We start from the raw sequence: 25364 nt of genomic DNA, 5'->3' as shown, positions 1-25364 counted from the left end.
AAATTAATATGAAGTTTGCCAATTCACACAAAAAATTACTATGATATATTTGATGATCATATTAGGGGAAATGATATATCATCTTGGCAACTATGTGACCAATCCTATCTTCTCCCTTGAATAGTTCATATTGCATAGTGTTTATGTAATTCACTCAATCCTTGTTTAAGGAGAAAGAAACAAAATAAAGATACATAATAACCTTAAGAGGAACACAAAAATGAATACAAGATAACAACATAATATGAGATTGAAACAACACATTGAAGAAAGCGAAAGGAGTATGACTATTAGACTGAAATTGTAGAGTTTAAGAGGAATATAAAGAGTTAAAGTGGAGGATGAAGAGTTGGCCACATGGATAAATAAGATTAAAGGCATCAAGCTTGGGTTATCCAATAAAGGTAGTTTGTCATGATCGAGTTTACATAAAAAGTGTTAATGAGTTATCAAAGTATCAAGTGGTGAGTTGAGAGCCAAGGGATCCTAAACATGTATTTGTGATCTCTGTGAATCAATACATGAGTAGATAGCCGCCCCATAAGACTGTATATTTGGTTTTGTGATTAAATGTAAGTTTTATTGTATTGGCAATGTCTCCATGTAACCACAGTATCATAGGGTGCTAAGTGAGCAAGGTGATTTTTGGGATAACATGCCCTGCATTGCATAAATGCACACAAATTCTAGATATTTTAACTATGTAAAGCTAACAATATGAATTAGGCTAAAAAATATTATTGAATAAATGTAAAACAAACAAAACCAATTTTCCTTAAAAAAATGTTATCCACTATTAATCCATGAATCTTGAAACTTACATTTAATTTTCATCCTAGAAACTCAAATAATCATAAAATTACAAGATCCAAATCACTATTATGAGATGAAGTCTATATTAATGATATATATTTTTAATAGATTCATCTTATTATGACACAACAAAAATGCCTTTCCCTAATCTAGGAGCATTACAATGAAGTGTAATTGACTTACAACAATAATTAAAGAACCCATTGCATAAGAAATTGTACGTGGAGGTTATGCAATTTTCCAAATCTGACGAGGGCTTGCCCCTATTCCCAATTACATGGAATAACTTGCTTGCATTGATGAGACCATAAATGAAGTGTGAAACATCTCTTTGAGGGATTTAATCCTTGGTTGAGGAATATCACCACCTAAAAGAAACCATCCAACTAAGACCTCATTGATTTCTAATAACATCATTACCATCATCTATATTGAAAATCACACATTTATGAAAAAAGATATAAGGATATAATACAAGTGCATTGCTTAGCGCATCAAGCCTACACATTTCTTCCATCTCTATGTCCTTTGTATCCTCATTCCCCTCTATATTACTTTTGGACAAAAATATAAAGGACTACATAAGCTCCATGAATGTAAAATGTCCCACGTACTACTAATTTAAGCTCCTTGTCCTCTTCTCCATCATTGTCATAAGTTTGTTGATGTGCTAACACTTTTATATATTGGAACATGTCTAAGTACTCAACTTGGCCATTGACTTTGACTTTACTGTTTTCCACAAATTTGCAATATTAACCCAGATAACAAATTAAACCTCCTAAGATAAATATTTTTTAATTTTCAACACAAGATTTAGGACTATTTGCCTCAACTTGGCGGTGTTAGGATAAAGCTCTAATATTGTGAACCACAAAATCTAATCATTCGAATAACGCTAATTTCAAATTTCCACAATTGAATGACAACTATTCAAATTCTGAAATTACAAATTCAAGAATAGTTATTTCAAAAATTTAAATTATAATAAATATTATATTACAAAAAAAAAATCCTAGAAGATAAAATTTTGTAGATGGGTTAATTTTCCATGTTTTTTTCCAAAAACTAGATTAGTTAGTTTCCATTTTAAATTTGAATATTTTTACAAAAATATGGCTCAACATTTTACACTTTACATTTTAGAGACTACTAAGATACACTAAAATTTCTATACTTTGAAATAAATTTCCATCTTCAAAATTTTCTATGTATATTACACACTTATTTTAAAAATTAAAAGTTATAAATTCTATAAAAACCGATACCACCAATATAACTACATCAAACAACTTGGATTTGTTAATACCTTATAAACATCAACACTAATATTTATTTTAATCTCATATATATATATATATCACAATATTTTGTTTTTATCTTATATATTAAAAAAAACATAACATTGATGTGCTAGCTGGATCAAACAACTTAAGTTTGTTAATAGTTTTGTTTTTTCAGTGGGAAAACCTATTATAACTCAATAACTCAATTGTTAAACCAACAGTGAGGACAACCATCATTGGCTGTTATCCACAAATGCTTGTTACTCATTGCAATTATTCAAAGAAAACCACACCACTTGAAATTATCGGCTAGTGGTTCATAGGGGGTAAACTTTCGCTCCCATCAAATACATCTGAGTCTTGTGCTATTTCACGACATCCAAAAAAAAGGCTTTTAACCAAACAAAATTAATTTTATACATACTCCAAACCTATTAATAAAATATTGACTCATAAACATCAACTCCAATATTTTGTTATATTATACATTTAAAAGAATAATGATAAAGTGGAAATAATGACTCATAAACATCCACTCCAATATTTGTTATGCTATACATTTATAAAAAATAATGATAAAGTCGAAAGAGGCATGAAATTCAAACTTATTCGAAGGATTTAGGTTACAATTAGTATGTTTGACACCTTAATATTGTCAAGGTATCAATACTCTACACGGAATGTATCAAAGACGAAAACACAATAAATTCAAGCACATCGAACTCGACCAACTTATAAATATGATGTGGCTCCCTGTGGATCTGAACGATTGATTATATGACTAGCAACCATCTCAAACAGTACAGACAATCCTTGTATCCGTCACTACTGTAATTACCCCTTTCTAGATATCCGTAATCATCGTAATTGTCCCTTTAACAAAGAGAGAGCCAGATTTAACTAAGAGCATAGCAAATTTTAAACGAAGAGCAGATAAAATTTTAAGAAGGTGCTTGCATTTAAATGGAAGACTTGAAGACGCATCCCGTGCCTTCAGCCCACGAAGGGGAGGTGAATGAAGAAGATGAAAGCGTTCGCCAACTCAAAGACTGTGCACAGCTCTACCTTAACTTGCAGGTGCCTTATCGTTCATTTTTCCATTATTACAAATTAATTACATTAATTTTCTTCTTCTTTTATTGCACATTTGTTGAAGGATGTTGAATTGGGGCATGCCAATTTGATTGCAGGACTGTTTGATTGAAACCAACAGGGACTGGAGAGCTTGTCAAAAGGGTACGCTGCATTTCCAAATTTAAGCACTTAGTTTGAAAAAATAGTAAATTCATAGTCATGAAAGGGTATGCTGCATTTCCAAATTTAAGCACTTAGTTTGAAAAAATAGTAAATTCATAGTCATGAAAGGCCCTCTATCATGCCGTATAGGAGCCCCATTGAATATTTCCTTAATTTCTCTTACTATTAAACCAAAACCATGGTATCAAGAAAAATCCGGGTTTTGGCCCTGATTTTTTGGTCAACCCTTCAGAGAATTGGTCCTATGCTGGTCTTATTGGGTTGGTCCTAAAAGGTGGGCAGTAAGTTCGGTCTTACCGGTTGGTCTTGTGCCTGTCAGTCCTGTGAGACGTTGATGAATCCTTCTAAGGAAGGGATGTTGCTGCCTTGGTCAACCCAGTAAGAACCCAATCAAGACCTGGACCCGCGTCGGTCCACCCACAAAGGTGCCAATCAACCACTGTAATGAAGGATTGGTGATGCATTAGACAATGATTAATGTCTATTCTTTTAATGATTGTTGGTCCCGCATTGCTCAACCTACTAAGGTCCTTGTAAACTTCTATGGAAAATAATTCACGAGGAAGAATGAAATAAAGAATAGTAGCTCAAATTCGGATGCAGAAAAGCAGTTCACAATCCCCATTGTCCATAACAATTGGTTGCTTCAAGGCTAGTAGATCCCAAAGTGTGATAAATAGATTGATTGTGCTCAAGTTTGGCACATTTATGAGTCTTTTCATGGTGAAATTCTTGTTCTTTTCCATTGCAATTCACTAAGTCTAGACTTGGTTCGAGATTTAGTTGGTTGGTTGGATTTCAAGGATTTGGAAATGGTCTTTACAGCGCATAAGCTGTCAACCCATGATTAGGATGCTCAAATTTAATCATAGTTCTTTTCATATTGGAAATTTTTCTAAATCCAAAAATAAAAGAATTGATTTAGTGGGTATTTCCCTAAAGGCTGAATTATATATTTCGTTGTAATAAGTCTAGGTAACCTTTGAGTTGCACATTCTAGAATCATCTACAAAAAACACACACACCTATATATGTTGACACAAGTGTTAGAAAAAGAATTAAAAGGATTCAAAATCAACCCAAATTCTTCAATAAATAAAAATAAACAACACTAGGGCAACCATGAGAGGTGTATCCTTGGTGAAGGAAATGAACCCTCATGTTACAACAAGATCTAGTACCTTAGTGCAAAGCCTCACTAGGCAACCTAGATCAAGTGCAACAATGGGAGTGTCACCACTATCACCATAATAGCAACAACTTCCCTCATTTTACTTATGGACACAATCCAATGCAAGAGAGTCTTCTGTAGTAGATCTTAGGGATTAAATAACCCAAGTAACTCAAGCTAAGTGTCCCCTAAGGGTTCTACAATGATTTCAACCAAGGATAAGGATATGAAATTAGGGTGTAAGGTGGATTAGAGAGTAACTTCTAGATTTGAGTTCAGAAGTTCCTATGGCTCAATCTATACTTTTAGGTCAACCAATACAGGTTCAAATAGGTTCCTACACACATATTACACTTGCATGTCATAAGCTAACTCTTTAAATCAAAATTTGCACCATTACAATATTTTAGAAGAACAACACATTTAGCCTTGGAAACTATGATAATAAAGTATAAAATAAGCGCTGAAACTATGAGTAAAAACGAGAATAAATTATGACATTTTTCTATGGTTAAAAAGGCATGTAAAACACTCAAACCCTAGACGTCAACCCTAATTAATGGCTAGAAAATGAACAATAAATGTAACTTTTACTTATCCAATATATTCTAAACAATTTCTAACCCTAGGACATCAATGTCTAAGCCAATAAACACTGAAAATAAGTGATTTTGCTATAATTAAACCCTAATTCTACCTTAAATAAATAAGATAAAAAAATGGATTTGAGGGTTTTAAGGATTGACACAAGAGACAAGACTAGTGTCTTGTCAATCTAGGGCTCTAGAGTCTAGTAGTAATAAATCTCGGAAGAGAAGAGATAGATGTGTATTCAAAGAAATCAAGGGAGACAAACTAGTGTCCCTTAATCCTTTAACCCTAACATCCTTCTATTTTCTTGGACAAATAAAGGGAGGGAGCTAAACCTAGATCGCCTCAAGAGAACTTGATGAAAAACCTTGTGCAAGGAGAATTTAGAGCTATAAAGCATCAATAAAACCTTGGTGAATATTTAATAGCCTTAATCCATAAACAAGAAAGAAGATTGGAAGAAGTCTTTATACGAGGCTTCCTCCACTTACTTTACAAATAAAATTAACTAAAATCCCTAAAGGCAAATTCACTTTTGAGTGTTCAACAAGAAATAGGTTACAAGCCAACCTCATATCTCAAAAAAAGACAAATATGCCATAAAAGCCCACACAAGTGGGAATAAATGCTCCAATGGTGCAACTTCATGCTCCAAATGAACTCAATACGCCCTAAAAATGTGACGTAAGGGCTAAAAGGTGCCCCATACTCCAAGAAATGCTCAAGGATCATGCATAAGTGTTAATTTTAGGTATGTTCTATGCTAGAGCAATTTATTTCAATTTTCACAGTTAGCTCAATATCTTTTCCAGATTAGCAATTACATCAACATTAAAGTAAACTGCAGATAGAACGTAAATATAAATCATAGAAGACAAGCCAAGACAAGAGGACACAAGATGTGGCGCTAGCTACGAACAAACCCCAATGTGGGAAAACCCTTCGTCAATTCTTCTTATATGTTCTTCAATAGTTCAATAGAGAGAGAGAGAGATAGAGATAGTACATTTACAATAGAAGTCAACACTTTGACTTATCTAGTTAAGAGCATAGATCATCTCCTAGGATGATGATACATGAGATCAGTTGAAGACATGCTGCTTCAACCGATCCTCCAAGGTGACTCTTTTATCTATCATAGTGTTGCATCTCGTCATCATGCTGCACCTCACCATGCTCCACCATGCTGCACCCATCATCACAATGATGGACCTCATGCCGCTGCTGTCCCAATGTTTAGCACTGCTGTACATAGTGCCACAGCTGCACCATGCTTACTGCTGTCCCAATGTACTTGCAACACTGTACTTGTTGCTGTCCATGCTTTACCATGCTGCTGCTGTTCATGATTCTTCATGCTTGCAGCTGTCCCATGTTGCATCATGCTTTACCATCACTATTATTATGTGCACTATGTTGCATTATACATTGTGCTATGTAATGTTGCTCCTATGTGCCATTGTTGCACCAATGTACAACTGCTACACCAATTACCAATGCTGTTATGACTGTGTTTAGGTTAGGGCATGACTTGTAGTCTACCACACAGTTAGGAGATAAGTCCTTTTAGGACAACGGTGCCTTCCAAAGGTCTTGTCCACCCTAGATTGCTTTTATCACAACCTCTATTTGAGGGCTGTGTCCGTTGGTGATCCAAATCTGAAGCCAGTAGAACTGCATCCGACAACTGTTTCCTAGATCTACTATTTCTGACTGCTTTCGGGCCGAGAGGACTGCTCTGTTGTGTTGGGAGCATCTGTTCCAGTGAGGAACCCCTTTCGTTTCATGCGAAAAGGTTTTCGGTAGCCCTAGCTGCGTCATTTTTAAGATCTGGAGGTATAGAGTGTTTATTTGCAGTTTACAATCATTTTCTCTCTGTTTATTTCGGTTTCGGTTTATTTAGCCTTTTTTATTACCGGATCTAAACCTTTCATTTCTGCGTATGCTCTTTGCCCCGCGACTCTGTGCGATCTAGGCAAATCAGAAACAAAAGGAAGGATTTTTCTCATGCGTATGCTCTTTTCTGCTGCGCCTTAGTGTGATCTCGGAAAGTCAGAAACATTGAGAAAAATATTTAGTTTCCGGCTAAAGCTAACTTCGAGCCGTAAGGTTCGTTTTTTTGTATTTCCGTGTTGGGTTTTGTGTTTTTTGTTTTGTAGGGAAAAAGAGCTTTCTCAAAGCAAGCACGCAACCCAAAGCTTCCCCCCCCCCTCTCTCTCTCAAACTTTTTGTATAGCTCACTTGGTCCAAAGCTAATTTATGAGAGTAGAGGTCTTGGGTTCAAATCTCCATTTTGTGGGGGCGGATTTTTCATTTCCGCACATTCCCGCACTTCGTCGGCGACTTCATCAAATTATCTTCAAAAAGCCATAACTTCTTCATTCGGAAGCCGTTTTCAGAACCGTTTTTTTTGAAACAGCCTAATTTTTCGAGATCTTTCCATTGCAACACTTGGTTTCAACATCTATAGCTTCAGTTTTTTTTTTTTTAAATGGAAAGTCCATGCCAAGTTATTCTTGACAGCACCAACTACTTCTAATGGTGGTCCTACATTGTGGATTTACTTAGAAGTAAAGGTCTTTACAGAATAGCCACAGGCCAAGAGACCAAACCGAAAAATGAAGACAAGGCAGCTAAATGGGAAAATAGACAAGACCAAGCACGTGGGTTGATAGGGATGTCTATTTCTCCAGATCTTAGATTCCATATTGCAAAACTTGATACTCCTGATGAAGCAATGAAACAGATTACTAAAGTCTTTGGAATTAAAAATGAATTTAAAGCCCATCAACTTGAAAATGAATTGCTTACATTGGACCCCAATAATTTTTCTTGCATTGAAGATTTTTTGTCCAAGTTCAAGACCCTTAGACTTCTCTTGGAAGGTGTTAAGGTTAAGAAAGAAGATAGTAGCCTTATCTACTCCATTCTTACTAAGTTGGGACCAGCCTATTCTGTGTTTGTTTCCACCTTCCATTCTACAATAGAAGCCTTCATTTCTCAAGGACAAACCTACAAGTCCCCTTCCTTTGATTCCTTTTGTGATTCTTTAATAAGAGAACAAGAAAAACTCTTACACCTTGGTCTTCTTCATCTTGGAAACTCTTCTAAGAAAGCGTTAGCCGCCCAGCCGCAACCAAATCCAAAGAATCCTAAGAAGTTGTATCCTAAAAAGAATGGTCCTAAACCAAACAAGGGTCCTAAGCAATTTCAGCCTCAAAATGAAAAATCATTTCAACAAAATGATAAGACAAATAAAAACAAAGGGAAGAAGACTGATAGACATTGCAACTTTTGTAATCGAGATGGCCACTTAGAATCCAAATGCTTTAAGAAGAGGGAAGTCTTGGAAGCAACAGTGAAGAAGCATAACATCCATTTGGAGCACTCTTCAACTTCAACTTCATCTTCAGGAATGGCATTTTCTGCATGTGGTTGTCAAGCATCTCGGTCTGGCTATGCACTAAATGTATCTTCTTCTTCTCATTCTCATGAGTGGCTCATTGATTCTAGAGCTTCTTATCACATGGCCAAAAACAAAGCCATGTTTTCTTCTTTAAATGATTGTAACACCAAAAATATATATGTTGGTGATGATAGATTTCTTAGTGTTGTAGGGACTGGAACTGTTCATATAGACAATGGTCAGTTTAATGATGTATTATGTGTTCCAACCTTATCCTGCAACCTTCTATCTGTATATCAGATAACTCATTCAGGTGAAGGTAAAATCGTTGAATTTTCACCTCACAATGTTGTAATTAAGGACCTGAGAGATCCTAGACAGATTTTAGCTACTATCATTGCTGATGATTCTACAAGGTTGTATAAGTTTCACAACTTTGGGTCATCAAATCTTCCCTCAGTATTTGTTGCTCATAATGATGAAGTGAGCAAACTTTGGCATGAGCGATTTGGTCACTTAAACTATCGCTCTCTTCAGAATCTATGTAAAGAAAATATGGTGACAGGTCTTCCAATGGTATCTTGCAGAAATGGTGTTTGTTCCGGATGTGTACTCGGAAAACATCATCGGGACAGTTTTGAAAAACGTGCCTCTTGGCACGCCTCAACCCCTTTACAGCTTGTGCATAGTGATTTATGTGGTCCACTTCCAGTTGCTTCATTCTCTGGCTACAAGTATTTCTTAACTTTCATTGATGCTTTCTCCAGACGCACTTGGGTATACTTCTTAGAACTCAAGAGTGAAGTATTTAACATGTTCTTGGCCTTTAAGGCCTTTGTTGAAAAACAATCTGGACATCAAATTCTTAAGCTAAGATCTGATAATGGTGGAGAATATGTCAAAAACACATTCATCAACTTCTGCACTGAGAATGGAATTCAAATGCAACATACTGTTCCACATACTCCACAACAAAATGGTGTAGCTGAAAGGAAGAATCGCACCTTAAAGGAAATGGCTAATTGTGTGCTTCAATCTAAAGGACTTAGTCTTAATTATTGGGCAGAAGCAATTAACTGTGCAAATTACATAATAAATCGCACTCCTACTAAGGTTTTAAAGAATATCATTCCAGAAGAAGCATGGAGCTCAATTAAACCAGATGTAAGTCACTTTTGTGTTTTTGGAAGTGAAGCATGGGCCCATATTCCAGATGAGAAACATAAAGCTTTAGAACCTAAGAGTTAAAAATGTATTTTTGTTGGATATTCTGAAGATGTCAAAGGATATAGACTTATTCCACTTAAGTCCAAAAATGTTATCATTAGAAGAGATGTAAAGTTTGCTGAAAATATATCGGCCTGCGAGCCTAGTTCGGCGGATGTGCCACCTCTCCCCATCTCTTCTACTTTTGAAAATATTTCTTCTTCAGATGATGAAAGCGAGGATGAAACTCCTCCCCCACCTTCTCAGGATCCTCCTTCAGCTCCTCAGCTTCCAAAATGGGTCTGTGCTACTCGGGATGCAGCAGGTGATCTTGCGGTGATCCTATAGATCAACAATGTACACGTTCTCAGTTCGATAGAGCCTCTTCTTTACTGGCTCAAGCTTCAATGAATTATGATCCTGACACCTTTGCAGAAGCTTCAGGCCATCCAGATTGGGAAGCAGCTATGAATGAAGAATATCATTCATTATTGGCAAATGATACATGGGATCTTGTTCCTCTACCAAAGGGACGAAAACTTGTTAAATGCAAATGGGTTTACAGAACCAAGTATGGACCAGATGGGAAAGTTGATAAACATAAAGCTCGTCTTGTTGCTAAGGGTTTTTCACAAGTTGAAGGCATTGACTACACTGAAACCTTCTCCCCTGTTGCCAAAATGAACTCTATCCGCCTTGTTCTTTCCCTTGCTGTTTCTTTCAAATGGGAAGTCCATTAGATGGATGTTAAATCCGCCTTCTTGCATGGGGACTTGCATGAAGAAATCTATATGGAACAACCTATTGGCTTTATACAAACAGACTCCAGCCTTGTATGTCGGCTTAAGAAATCCCTTTATGGTCTCAAGCAAGCTCCTCGACCTTGGTATGCCAAAATGGATAACTTTCTTTTAGAATCTGGCTTCTCTAGGTGTCATTCTGACAATATTGTCTACACCAAGAAAGTGGGCAAGTTTCTTATCATTCTTGTTCTTTATGTTGATGATCTTATCCTAACTTGTAGTGATCCCAACCTTATAAACCATGTGAAGTCTAGCCTTAAAAGGAAGTTTGAAATGACAGACTTAGGACACTTAAATTATTTTCTTGGTCTTCAAGTCTTGCAATCCAAGGAAGGTATTTCCCTTTCTCAGTCCAAGTATGCCTGTGATATTCTACGCCATTTTCACATGGAAGACTGTAAGCCAGCCCCTTCTCCCTTTCAGTCTGGAGTCAAACTTTCAGTCACTTGTACTTCTCCTAAAGTTGATGCTACCTTATATTGTCAACTTGTAGGAAATTTTTTGTATCTAACCCATACTCGTCCTGACCTTTCCATTACCGTTGGCCTTGTTGCTTGGTTTATGCAAAGCCCACATGAAAGTCATTGGAAAGCAGCTAAAAGAATACTTCGTTATGTTCGAGGTACAGTTCAGTTTGGGATTCATTACAGTGCCGAAGCAGCTCCTCTATTGGTTGGTTTCACTGATTCCGATTGGGCTGGTGACCCTGATGATCGGAAGTCTACTGCAGGTTATGTGTTCACTCTTGGTTCAGGACCTATTACATGGGCTTGCAAAAAACAAGGTGCCATTTCTCTTTCTTCAGCAGAAGCAGAGTATCGTGGTGCCGTAGAAGCTAGTAAGGAAGCCTTGTGGCTTCGTCAGATCCTGTCAGAGTTTGGCTTTCAGCAGCAACATCTGACTACACTTTGGTGTGATAATCAAAGTGCCATTCAGCTATGCAAAAATCCAGTCCAACATCAGCGCAGCAAACACATTGAACTGCACATGCACTTCATCAGAAAGCTCATTCACGACCATGTTCTTGAAGTGCAATATTGTTCAACAGATGATCAAGTTGCAAACATCTTTACAAAGGCTCTCACAGAGGCGAAGTTCACTAAACTTCGATTTATGGTTGGAGTTCAGGAAGTTGTCACTAAGGGGGGATAGGCTCTAGTGCCTCCTTCCTTCTCCTATTGTGTCATATTTGTAAATCCTTCAATCCTATCCCAAGTTGTTCTTAAGGGGGGATGTTAGGATATTCCGACACATAGGAAATAGTTAAGTACAACTTGGTCTAGTACAGAGTTAGGTAAAGTGTGTTTCTTTACTATGTACATTTTGTAACTTACAATCCGACGGTCACGATATGTAGTGATCCGACGGTTCATTCTCTCCTCGGTATTATCGACACTTGATTCGTGGCTTAACACCCGATTGGTCCATGATCTCTATTTAAAGAGCATGGAGGGTCATTTGTAGGGTAATCCGTCTATGAGAGAAGCATATGTAAATTCTCATTCTTTTATTAATAAATTTCCTGAAGTGGCTGTGTTGGCTCAGGCCGTGGACTGTTTCCCTCTTTGAGGGTTTTAACCACGTCAAAATACTGGTGTATTGATCTGTGATCTGTTTGTGAGCGGTGTCCTTTGGTGTTCTGTCTGAGGAACTTACCCTGTAAATTCCTACACTTTTCCTAGGCAAAAATGATTTTAACCTTAGGAAAAGGGGTTTTTTATGGAAAATGAATGAATATGAACTGTATGAAGGTGGTAAGGGGAAATTAGTAAATATAGGGATGAATGGGGATGAGGGAAGTTAATTAATTGATCTTGTAGACCTTCATTTGCTTTGTGTAATTGCCTCATGGACATAGAAACATATGGTAAAACATGATAAATGTACATTTTGTCCAATCAGTCATCATACTTCTGCAAACTTTCTTCTACTTACCCTTTGCTCATCTTATCATTTTTCTTCACTTAATGGGTGCATTTAAGCTAGCAAACCCTTTTCCTTTCTTTTTATTTTTAAAAAGCAAGCTATCTAATTCTAACCTTTTAACATCCAAGGGCTCAGATTAAACTGATGAGCACCTTATTATTCTCTACCTAACTATTGATCTGCCAAGATTAAACAGTTTCACCAGATCTTTATTTTCTAATTATAACATCAAATTTAAAGCATGAAGCAGTCAAGATTAAACTATTTGACTGTCATGGGTTGTGGCATTTATGACAAGCTGCACACAACCATTATTTTGCGGAAAAAATAGTAGTGGCATTTAAACTTGCTCACTTTTAGAGTTTATTTGTTTTCTTTTATTTCTAACCTAACATTTTCTTTTTGTCTTGATTTTTTTAGGACATCTAACCTAACATTTTCTTTGATTTGGACATCATCATCAAGATATTTTCAAAAACATTTTATTCAATATTGTTATGTCCATATCCTAACTTAACATTTTTTCAAAATATTTTTTATTTTTTATTTTTTTGACTAATTTATTCTATCTTATCAAAACCAAAAAATGCTACAACAGCTTGTACAATCCAAGCGACAAAAGGGTGAAGGGTCAAAGATTACAGTGAAAAGGGGCCATGTTCTCTCCACACATACTGCTGGTTGTGTACCTCACTTGTCGGGTCAAAGTTTTCAAAGAAAGGGGTCATCTTTTAATCATTTTGTTGGATGAATTTCTCTTGCTATGGGTTGAAGTCATAATCTTGTTGGTCATGGTTCCATTTATAATTGGCTAAGAGGTAGCGTTGAAGAGACAGAGTATGAGGACGAGTTGAACTTGCTGAGTGTGTCACGAGTTTCACCATTTTCTGAGCAGAGGTTTGCTGTACCTATATCGTCAATTTCTCAGTGTATTTACAAGTCTGAAAGTGTCATACCTGTGTGTTTAAATTTGGGTATTGCACTTGATACACCTGAAGTTGTAACCAAGTATATTGGCTCATTGCATAGCTACATTAGGCATTCATTGTTGTTGTTTGAACCAACCACTATTGACTCAGCCAGTGTAAAGGCAATTCATATTGAGAATAGGGGCAAAAATGAAAGAGATGATCATTCCAGAAAACCACCGTTCAAACCTCCCAATGGCAAATCTAAGGCGAAATGGAAAGGAAAGGAGATGAAGACGGCAACAACCAAAGAAGAAGAAAGGCCGTATTGCAATCACTACAAAAAGGAAGGCCACGATGACGATCATTGTTGGAAACAACACCCAGAAAAGCGTCCAATGAAGTATGGAGGAAAAGGGAAGCAAAAGACAGTGGCAACGACGCAGCAAGACCTTGGATCAGATTCTGGAGATGAGGCGTTGATCACAACAGTGGGAACAAAAGGTACTCTTACACCTCATGTTAATTCTCATTCGCATGAAGGCACCAGTTCTGTAAATGTGTCCCTTCCTAATGATCGAAAAAGAATTGAACTGTTTCATATCAGAGTTGTTGTAAATCATACTAAAGTTGAGACTTTGTTTGATACTGGGTCCCAGGCAAACTTAATTGCAGAATCCCTGGTAAAGAAACTCGGCTTAGAAACAAAACCACACTTGAAACCTTACCCGCTTGGATGAATACATCATAAGGAAACACTGAGTGTAACCAAGCAGTGTAAAGTCAAATTTGTGATCGCTTCTAAGCTAGTGGATGAAGTAGAACTGGATGTAATACCATTGGATATCTGTGGCATGGTGTTAGGGAGTCCCTATCTGTATGATGGAAGGGCAGTCTTTTTCCGTCATGAAAACAAATACCAAATCAGAAAAGATGGGGTAGAATATATAGTAAGGGCTCATCAAAATAAAATCAATGCTAGCCTTGTAAGCGCTAGACAAATGAAAAGGTTGGTGAATTCCAGTAAGGGTTGCATGCTTATGGTTGTAAGGGAGGCAGAATTAGCTGATGCTTTCCAGGGTTGTGATTAGGGACATAAACAGGAATTACTCGAATTAATTTCTAATTATGATGAGCTGTTTCAGGAACCGAAGGGATTACCTCCGAAGAGAGAAATCCAACATGAAATCCATTTGCAGCACGACGCTCCTTTGCCAAATATTGGCATGTACAGGATGTCGACCATTGAGATGGAAGAAATCAAGAAACATGTGCAGGAATTGCTGGACCAAGGGGTCATCAGGCCGAGCACTTCTCCCTGCGGATCACCAATTGTCTTAGTCCCAAAGAAAGACAACACATGGAGGATGTGCGTGGATTACCACACGCTAAACGAAATTACGGTGAAAAATCGCTACTCTCTTCCACGCATTGATGACTTATTAGATCAGTTAAAGAATGTTGTTTATTTCACAAATTTGGATTTGTGCAGTGGTTATCACCAGGTCTGAATCGCAGAGCAGGACATGTGGAAAACCGCCTTCAAGACCAAACAGGGGCTATTCGAATGGATGGTGATGCCATTCGGACTTTGCAACGCTCTAGCCACTTTTATGAGGGTTATGAATGATCTCTTTCGGCCTTTCATTGATGAATTTGTTCTTGTATATTTAGATGATATACTTGTCTTTAGTAAGAGTTGGGTTGAACATGTGTGTCATGTAAAGAAAGTGCTTGATGTATTGAAAAAAGAAAAACTCTTTGTAAAGTTGTCAAAGTATGAGTTCGGGAAAACCTCTTTGGGTTACCTAGGTCATATTGTTGGTCATGGTCAGTTAAAGATTGATCCTTCTAAAGTTGAAGCAATTGTAAATTGGCCTAAGCCTACTAGTGTAACCAAGTTCCGTAGCTTTTTAGGTGCAGTCTAGTATTGGAGGAGATTTATTGCTAATTTCTCTGTTATTGCAGCACCTCTGCACACATTGACAAGTGTGAAACAGGTCTTCCAATGGGGAGGAAGATAGCAGAAGTCCTTCGAAACATTAAAGGGAAAGATCAACACCGCTCCAGTGTTAGCCTTACTCGATCTCCAACAGCCATTTGAGATCGAAACTGATGCCAGCGGTTATGCCATGGGCGCTGTACTAATGCAACGAAAGAAGCCGATTTGTTACCATTCTGAGAAGTTTTCTCAAGCTGTGATAAACTATCCCACTTATGACAAGGAGCTTTATGCCTTGGTGCAGAGTGTGAAAAAGTGGAAACACTACCTGATCGGCAAGGAGACTATCATCCATACAGATCATCAGCCCTTGCAGTACCTTCAGTCACAAACCAAGTTGCAGCAATCTCGTCATTTCAGGTGGATGGGTTTTCTTCAACAGTTTCATCTGGTAATAAAGTATAAGAAGGGCACTAGCAATAAAGTGGCCGATATGCTATCTCGCCCTCCTATTTTTGCTTCTGTTATTTTGCATAATGCTTTGTTGTCTTTTGAGAGTTATGCTGAACAATATGCTAACGATGATGACTTTAAAGAGATTTATGAAAAACTAACCCATGGTTCACAGGTGGACAACTATCACTTGTAGGGGAAACTGTTGTATCACCTTGGTAAATTGTGTATTTCCACAGGGGAAAGAGTACATGTAATTCAAGAGGCTCACACCTCTCTTGTGTCTGGACACTATGGTATCGAAAAGACTTTATGTCATGTACAAAGATTTTGATTTTGGCCTCATATGAAAAACATTGTGACTCGCTATGTAAAGGGTTGTGTGATGTGTTTTGTTTCAAAGCCCTCTAATAGAAAAGTCGGGCTCTACACACCACTCCCTATTTCGAGTCGTCCATGGGAAAGTGTGTCAATGGACTTTGTAGGAGGTTTGCCTTTGTCTAGGAAGAGTCACGACTATTTGTATGTCGTCGTTGACCGTTTTAGCAAGATGTGTATTCTTATGCCTTGTAAAAAGCAGATCACTGCAGAGCAGACTGCTTCTCTTTTCTTTCAGCATGTTTGGGTCCATTTTGGATTACCCACATTGATTGTGTCAGATCGGGACTCTCGCTTTCTCGGAGAGTTTTGGACCAGCTTGTGGAAGATGATGGACACCAAATTGAAAAGAAGCACAACATTTCATCCGTAGATTGACGGACAGACAGAGGTTGTCAACCGTACCATGGTACACTTGTTACGAGGCTATTGTGGGAAACATCCCAAGTTGTGGGATGAGCATCTCCCATATGTACAACATTCCTACAACCGAGCAGTGCATTCATCTACGCAACGTTCACCATTTGAGACATGCTTTGGTTACCTGCCAAAGGACCCTTTTGATATGGTCTTTGGAAGGGAAGATGGCTCCAGTGGACGTAATGATAGGGACAAAGCTTAGCAGTTCATTCAGCGAATCCAATTGATTCACCAAGCAGTACAAGAGCAGTTGGAGAAAAGTCAAGCCCATTACAAGGCTCGACATGACAAACACCGAGTCGACCACCAATTCCAAGTGGGCGACAAAGTGTGGTTCCACATCAGCAAGGACAGGATGAAGGGAGAAGGGAAGAAGTTGCGACCCATCTGGTATGGTCCATTCACCATATTGGAGAAGATTGGAAACAATGCCTTTCGTCTTGATTTGCTGATATATATGCAGATGTACTCAGTAGTGAATGTAGAGAATCTAAAGCTATATGAACCTCCATTGATCATGGACACCAATGAGATGGGCATAGTTCCTATAGTTGATGATTTTGCTCCACAATATCTCGATGAGTTACCTGAAGACATCAACCTTGACAGAAGGACCAGAACTTCAAGGTGAGGAGATGTGGAATATCTTCGAGTTGGTTTCAAGGGAATGCACCCTAGCAAGGCCAAATGGCTGGAGAAGGAAAAGGTGAGGGAACAATTCCCTCACTTGCCAATTGACTAATGAAAGCTTTTGGCGGTCCAAAAGCTCCTCAATGGGGAGGATTGATCCAGGTGGATCTTCAGATACAATGGCATGGAAAATCTCAAAATTCAAAGTGGTAGAAAAGCAGGTATCCTGACATCAGATTGAAGTGCTCGTCGCCCTGATTCCAATGGTGCGAACGACACTCCAATCCGAGTCCAGATGATGAAGTTGTGGCAGAAAGAAGGTTGCCTTGTTCCTATGGAAAATGAGGCTTTTTCCCTAAAAATGGCTTTAAGCCTTTTAAAAGGCAAAATCGCAATTGGAGAAGGCAAGAGGTGGGCCTAAGGCAGGCACGGTGGAACCCCCGATCAACGATCTCCGATTAATTGGAGTCGGGGGCCTGCGATGTGCGATATCGGAACCGGGCAGAGACGACTTGCGATTGCGATCGGCGATCGGAAGAACCAAAGACCAAGACCCCGGGCCGATGCGATCAGCCAACGCCGATATTAGCGATCGGCAGTCGGCAATCCCCGCTAACGGGACTATTGACAGAGCGATGCGCCGATTGCGATATGGGGCCGGACCCGATGGGTCTATGAGCCCGATTTGATAAACTTTGAGATCCGGTTCTTAAGGTTTTGGTTGGAATTATTAGTGTTTGACGGGGTTTTTTTTGTATTATTGGTTTAAACGATAAAAAGGCTATTTTAAAGGGTTAGTTGTGTGCGTCGACCCTTCTACCTAAACAGCTTCTATTCTGAACGAACAAACCCCGATTTGTAAGCAGCTTTGCGCTATAAAACCCGATCAACATGGAAAAGTACGGGGTGAGGGATTTTTAGCATGCTTTCGTTTGGCAGGAGAGCTTTTAGGTGGCCGATAGTGCACTTTGTCTGATTTGGACAAGTTTTATATGTTTTCAGCCCCTCTCAATGCCACGAACGCATTGGTGCTGTCCATTTCTCCATCTGAGGTCTCCATTTCACAACCATTTTCCAGAATGGAGGTATAGCCTCTTTTTATGCAATTGATGATTGTAATTCTCTTCTTTTCATGCCATTTAATATATGAAGGCCTCCCCATTGATTGAGCAGGGCCGGAGACGTAGTCCAAGTTGGACGAACTCCGTTATCAAGCCTTGTTGTCTTCTTGTTGTGCCTTTATGTGTTCCTTCTTCTTCTATGTGTGCACATTAGATTTCTGTGTTAAGCTGCAATTTCTACATGTGATTCTTTTCATACATCTATAAGCAAAAGATCCCTGGATCAGCATTAGTCTTGATGATAAGAAAAGAGAATTCAAAAGAACTAATAATAATGATGAAAAACATCACAAGATAATGTCATATTACAAGAAATCGTTTAACTGCAACCTCTTTGGATTTCTCAACATGGTATTAGAGTTATGGTCAAGGTCAAAGGCAGTTTGAAGAATACTTATACATCTTTGAAGCATTCTCAGTAAGAAGTTCTGTTTGCATTTGTCTTAAAGATCATGACAGTTAAATCGAGATCCCTCAAGGTGACAAGTTCAGACCGAATTCAAAGAAAAGAAGTTCAGGTTCAATGCCACAGTGGTGGATTTCGGTAAACCTTAGTAAGGAAGTTCGATGCTTGTGCAAGGAAGAAGTTCAGTGCTCGGTGACAACACATTGATATAGTTTCGATGCTATTCGGTGATATTACAGTGGACAAGTCTCGGTTAATTGCAGAGATGAACTCCCTTTAAAGTGACCACATAACTCGCACTACAGTGGAGACTCTTGGTGATATATCACAGTAAGGAGATTTGGTAATATCATAGTGAAGTAGTATCACAATGAAGGAGTTTGGTAAAAATCTCAGTCAAGAAGAAAGAGGATTCCAGTATACCTCAAGTTCAGACCTATTCAAAACATCTTCAGAGATAGGGTGAAGTCACAGTCACAGTCATGAAGAAGAATTCGGGCTCATTGACATGTTTATAGTTGAAGCACAAATTGCTGAAGAAAAGGATCTCGGAATAGCTTCGTATGGAAATCTACCGATGATCTAAGGTATCTATGACTACAAGAAGTATTCAGTTTGAAGGGAACCCGAAGTCTGTCGTATAAAGAGCACAAGATACCAGCTCAAGAAAATCAAGTAAGTATTGCCACGTAACAAAATGTATTTGTCACAAGTCTAATAAAATCAAAGGTGTGCATTGATAACTCTGATGAGATGAATGGAAGCCACGAAATATTCTTTGTTGTCGAAAAGAAGAAGCTGATCTCCCTGGGTTAAGAGGGAGCTTGGGTAGAAGAGATCTCCCTTAGTTTAAGAGGGAGCCTGGATAGAGATAATCTCCTTGGTTGAGAGGGAGAGAATAGTTTTGATTGGAGAATGAATTTTGAAGGATATGTTGTTGTATGTGAAGTTGAAAAAGAAAGATTCGGTTGATAGGCCTACCATGTTGAGAAGCAACATCAAGAAAATCCCAGAGGTTTGTGTTTATTTATGAATATGTGAAAATACATTATTGATTGGGGTTGTGTTTGTACAGGTAAATCTCTCGAAGGTTTTGATAGCATGCTGGTTACCGATTAGTTTGATCGGGAGAGATTTGTTGTCCTTGATCTGCTGGATCAAGGAGAGGCTTTGTGAGTGAAGCATTGCTTGGGAATACATCTGGCCAACACTTTGTGTTGATGTCTAGGTCCCAAAGTATGGAGGGTAGTGTAGGTCGTAGAGATTTGACCGTGGATACGCACCTAGGTCCCAGGTTTGATGGTTAGCAAGTAAGCTTGATGGTACCTAGAGAGGTTGAATGCTTGAGTCCATCTTAGTCCCACCCAGATAGATTGCCCTGGTTAGGAATCTAGTCTGTGGCATTGCAATGCCTAAATTGTTGAGAGACCAATGGATAGATTTCCTTGGTCTAGAATCTAGTCCATGGCATTGCAGTGCCTAAACATCTTCGTAGATGATGTGTTTTGAGATCTTGCATGTACCTCCTTGATTATATGTAAATATGAATACCTCCCTAGTTAAGAGGACTGTTGAAGAATGTAACTAGGTTCAGTCTTCATAAATTGTACTCGAGTCAAAATGTATTATTTGTCAAAAGAAAAGCAAAAATAATTTTATTATTATTGAGTTGACTTGTTAAAGCATGGGTTTCATGCTTGGGTCAATTGTTATAGGTCAAGCCTCCATTGTAGGCTTTAGGATTATTTATTTGTGTCAAAGTCAATTTGTTTATTGGTCAAAGACTCCTCCATCAAAGTTTCCTTGATCATCATCAAGTCAGCCTCAAAGTCTCCTTCAAGTTGGACTCAAAGGAATAATCATCAAATGAACTCATGTTCGCCTAAAACAAAGATACCTTTTCATGACTCATGTCGGCTCATTTAGGATGGACATACCACTATATATACAAGCCTATGATCTTTGCTTTACACTATTACACAAGTTCTGATTTCAAAGAAGAAATTTTTTGGTGCTATAACAAAGATAACAAGTTCGGATAAGGAAAATGTTTCGTTGTTATTACAGGGAGCTAAGATAGGGTATAAAGATGATCTCTATGCTTCCACAGTTTGGTATGATGCTACCACAATTTGGTGTTATGCTCCCATGCTCTCATAGTTTGCTATTATGCTCCCACAGTTCGGTATTATGCTCTCACAGTTTGGTGCTACTTCACTTCAGTGTTACCACAATGAGAAAGTGTCAATGCTATCACAGGGAGAAGGTCTCAATGCAACTATAGTGATGAGGTCTCTATGTAATGACAATGTCGAAAACTTGATGCTATTTCAGTGATGAAGTCTCAGTGCAACAAAGTGACAAGAAATCAGAGCTAACACAGTGACATGGATCATGGTATGCAAACACAGTGAAAGGAGGATGACTTGATGGAGGTAGTCTCGAGTCTAAGTTATAAGGGTCTTGGTCGACTCATCTTGAATCTCCAGAAAGAAGAATTTTGACTGAATTTTCCCCTAAAGAGGGGTTTTTCCCTGGCAGCGTGCCTACATCTTGTGTTCTCTTTTATTTATTGCTTGGCATTAGCCTTGATGATAAGAAAAGATAATTTAAAAGAACTAATAATAATAATGAAAACATCACAAGATAATGTCATAATAAGAGAAATCGTTTAACTACCACCTCTTTGGATTTCTCAACATCACCTCCTTTAGAGGTTGAAATCACCTAATAGGGTCCTTGGTTAACCCCCTATTGAGCTTGGAGACACTTGTACATGCCAAAGTCCACTATGGAAGGGCATGCCACCATGAAGTGCCCCGTTGATCCTATGACTTGTAAGCTTTATTACTTGAGTATTCTAATGACTTGGGTATTGGAGGGCAATGGGACAAATTGGATATTATGCAGGATTGCAGGTGGGTCTTCATTTGGGGATTAGTCTCCCTATACGGGGTCCCAACCCTCCATAGGGCCACATTGGCACTTGTAGGGTGAGCATTGAGAGCCACGAGCCTCTACCATAGCAGATATTAGTTCATGGATCCCCATAACCGATCATTGATTGTTCTTGTTCCACCTTTTTGGATGAGGACGATGCACCTGGTCCACCATGCCCAACTAGCTCCACACTTGCACCATACACTTGGCAGATGTTCCAAGGTCTAGAGGATGTCTCCCGTTGTAGAGGGAGGGCTTACATCACCATCCTAGCCCTTACAGATGGTCTATAGACATTTTTGATTCACTTGAAGACCCATGAGGATGTCCTTGTGCCCCCACACCCATTTGGGAGCACCACAGGTTCTTGCTTGGAGAACAAGGGGCCAACCCCTTTTCCACTATATTGGGATCCATTTCTACATCATGGCACCCCTTGGAATTCATTAGGCCTCCTCAAAGGCCCAAAAAATCACTTTATTGATCATTTGGCCCTCTTGAGAGACTAATTCATGGTATTATTGAGCTATTTGGTGGGCTTGTCACCAAAAGCATTGTTATTATGCACATTATTTTATTTTAGGGGCTCAATTAGGCCAATTTAGCTAAATCGAATTCATTAGAGAGTGTATAAATAGAAGTGAGATGATTCATTTTGATCATCATCACTTGGATTGGGTTATTTCCTCTTGTGAGATTTTCACTATCCCTTTTGGAGGATGAGTTTGGATGAATGGATGAATTTTGATGTTTGGATCTCTTTCATTTTGTCTTGGAGCTTCTCTATTGGCATATCTTGATGATTGGATATACTCTTTCTTACATGTAAGTGCTCTTTTAATGCTATTCTTGTTATTTACTTTTGTCACATGCATGTTGTTGGGATTTTCGCTATACTAGGCTGAAATTTATTGCTTTTCTTATGCGAAATTGTGGGAATTTGATCTTTTATAGCGTTGCATCATGTCATGGGCCATGTATGAATGAGTGAATGTTCCTAGAGATAATTTGTGTCAAAATTTATCTTGATAAGTCATCAAATATTGCAAATCGAAGTGTAAAGACCTTGAAGCTGCTTCTCTCATGCCCTAATGCCATGCGAAGTTGTTTTCAAGGCCTCCTTGACCAAGTGAATCTATTCCAAACTACAAATTCTCCTTGACTCCATCTCTCCCAAAGGACAAGGCACTAATCCCCCATTGGTGATCATTTTCAACGCTTATTCTTTTCACCTCCCTCTTTTTCTAGGCGTAGCCTACATAGGTCACCTAGGCCATCAATTATCTCACACTCTAGCCATCCAAACACTTCGATTTTTGGTCCACAACTCGTTGATGTTTGCTCTAGAGGCCCTCAAAATTTGAAGCAAATCTGACGTTGGGATCTCGAGATATTGCAAGCCCTAGCTCAAGGACCGTTTCTTTCCCTAAGTTTCCCTTGGCTAGTGACCTCATTTGGACATTGCATCAAAATCAAAGAATTTTTTTCCTTTGATCCACTTCCCCCCCTCAATTAGGTCAAGCAGACCCTTGGTTGAAGGTCACCTAGGGCATCAATTATCTCACAATATAGCCATCCAAACACTTCGATTTTTGGTCCACAACTGCGTTGATGTTTGCTCTAGAGGCCCTCCAAATTTGAAGCAAATCCGACGATGGGATCTCGATATATTGCAAGCCCTAGCTCAAGGACCATTTCTTGCCCTAAGTTTCCCTCGGCTAGTGACCTCATTTGGATCATTGCATCAAAATCAAAGAATTTTTTTCCTTTGATCCACTTCCCCCCCTCAGGTAGGTCAAGCAGACTCTTGGTTGATCAATTCCATCCCCTTGACCTAAATTTGGGTCCACTTGGTCCCGTGTGGTCCCACAACCTATTGAAGTTAATTTCACAAAGACTAGTTGGAAACCAAGTTTTCACAAGGATTTCTATGACTAGGTATCTTTCTTACAAGTCTTATCCTCAAACCCTAGCCCTTGAAACCGCCTTGGCCCTTCCTAGGGAGCCTTATACCTTGCTTCTCAAGCAAGCAAACCATACAATTGAGTGTCTCTTGTGAATATGCCTTAGGAATCACTCCTCATCCTTTCATTGACTCATTCATCTAGTGATTCCCTTTATACTGGGTCTCGTCCCATCGATGAAAGTCCACAAAAAGCAGGGAGCTTTAGCTAAGGTGACAATGCGTTATCGCTATATTGTTGCCCTTGACCTAGTAGCGACCCTTTTAGGATCCCTTGTAGGACCCCTGCTAGTTTGAGTGGTAACATTTTGGCATTGTTGCCGGGGACACGAAACGTGTGTTTTGTTTCCCATACGATACATTGTTATATCATTCTTGGCGACTCCATTGGAAGAACGAAGCCCTAGTTCTTTGTTGAACTTTAAGGTCAATGCTTGTAGGGTGAAGAAAGCATTTTTCAAGGCGATTTCATTCACCCTGACGACTCCCATGTCATAAATGGCACACCAACATGTTGACCACATATATTTCCGCCATAGATATTGCAGGGATCCTGCAGTATCCCGCATCGGAATGCATGAAGAATATGCCAATGTTCGATGGAAATCCGCATCCTGTAGCCAATCACATTGTAAGGTTCATGAGGTGTGTTTTAAGGCAAAATATAACTCAAACTTGTGACCAAATGGAGTTGTTTGTCTTATCCATTGTGCTACATATCGATTGGCTTGAGTCATGCAAACCTAAAAGCCTCTCTTCCCTCTCAATGTTGGTTGTGCACTTCCTTTTACATGAAGGGCCAAATTTGCAAACTAATGAAGAGATATGCCAAATGCTAGATGTAGCCCTTCGAGAGGATGAAGTTATTGAATATGGTTATATACTTGAGGAAAAGTATCCTGATCTGTCTCCAAATCATCAAGATCAAGTGATTGATGCATGCCTTGAGGATTGTGCCGAAAAAGAGACTCATGAATTGGAAAGCATGTCCTCTAAGGATGATGAAGAAGATCTCGACCCCGAGAGCCTTCAGGTATTGCAAGAACGGATGATGGAATATGAAGAGTCTTGCAAGCAATTGAAGGTTGCATATAGCTCCAAATATGTTTTCTCCCACTATTGTGAGTAGTCGGAAAGACTCCGTAAAATGATGTATGAATATAACAAGAGTCCTACCGATGACCTTCTTCTTGAAGCATTCTATCAAAATCATGTAGTAAATACCTTGGATAGAATTCTTCGAGAAAGGATGGAGGAGGAAAAGTCCTCCTTGTCTAAAGAAGAGAATGAATTGCATCTTAACCAATGTCAAATATATAGTGAAAAACGGGATGATTCTGAGGAAGATCATGATAGTCAAATAAATGAAGAACCTGTGAGTAATTTTTGGGCTGTTGAATGGGAAATTGGGTATGATTATAAAAATAAAGGCCCCATAGTCCATCAAATCCATAAGAATGAGCTCAGGAAAGAAGAAAATGCTTCGCCCATTCTGAAAAACAATGTTGGCCCTTATGAAGCCCTTCCTAGTGATTGGAAGGCTCTCTTCTTTATGTTCCAAGATAATTCAATCAAAGAAGAGCCTTCAAATAAATGAAGAACCTGTGAGTAATTTTTGGGCTGTTGAATGGGAAATTGGGTATGATTATAAAAATAAAGGCCCCATAGTCCCTCAATCCATAAGAATGAGCTCAGGAAAGAAGAAAATGCTCCGCCCATTCTGAAAAACAATGTTGGCCCTTAT

At 38.7% G+C, this 25364-nt stretch overlaps 1 protein-coding gene across 2 annotated transcripts in view; it reads left to right on the top strand.

Annotated features, from left to right (window-relative positions):
* Positions 1–2763: 2763 nt before the first annotated feature.
* LOC149234016 (Cox19-like CHCH family protein) overlaps positions 2764–25364 on the top strand; it is a 72687-nt gene continuing 50086 nt past the window's right edge. The window contains exons 1-2 of one of the 2 annotated variants that reach the window (XM_089461086.1): positions 2764–3176; positions 3290–3335. In XM_089461086.1, the coding sequence (XP_089317212.1) occupies positions 3063–3176; positions 3290–3335 (160 nt within the window). In that variant the 5' untranslated portion in view covers positions 2764–3062. The remainder of the gene's footprint in view (positions 3177–3289; positions 3336–25364) is intronic. The other variant, XM_089461085.1, reaches the window with a different exon arrangement.

The sequence above is a fragment of the Pinus tabuliformis genome, chromosome 8 (genome assembly GCF_031772625.1).
Source record: "Pinus tabuliformis cultivar Carrire ecotype Pingquan chromosome 8, CPIR1, whole genome shotgun sequence".
Classification (NCBI taxonomy): Eukaryota; Viridiplantae; Streptophyta; class Pinopsida; order Pinales; family Pinaceae; genus Pinus; species Pinus tabuliformis.
This window is presented reverse-complemented; position numbering and strand designations above follow the sequence as displayed.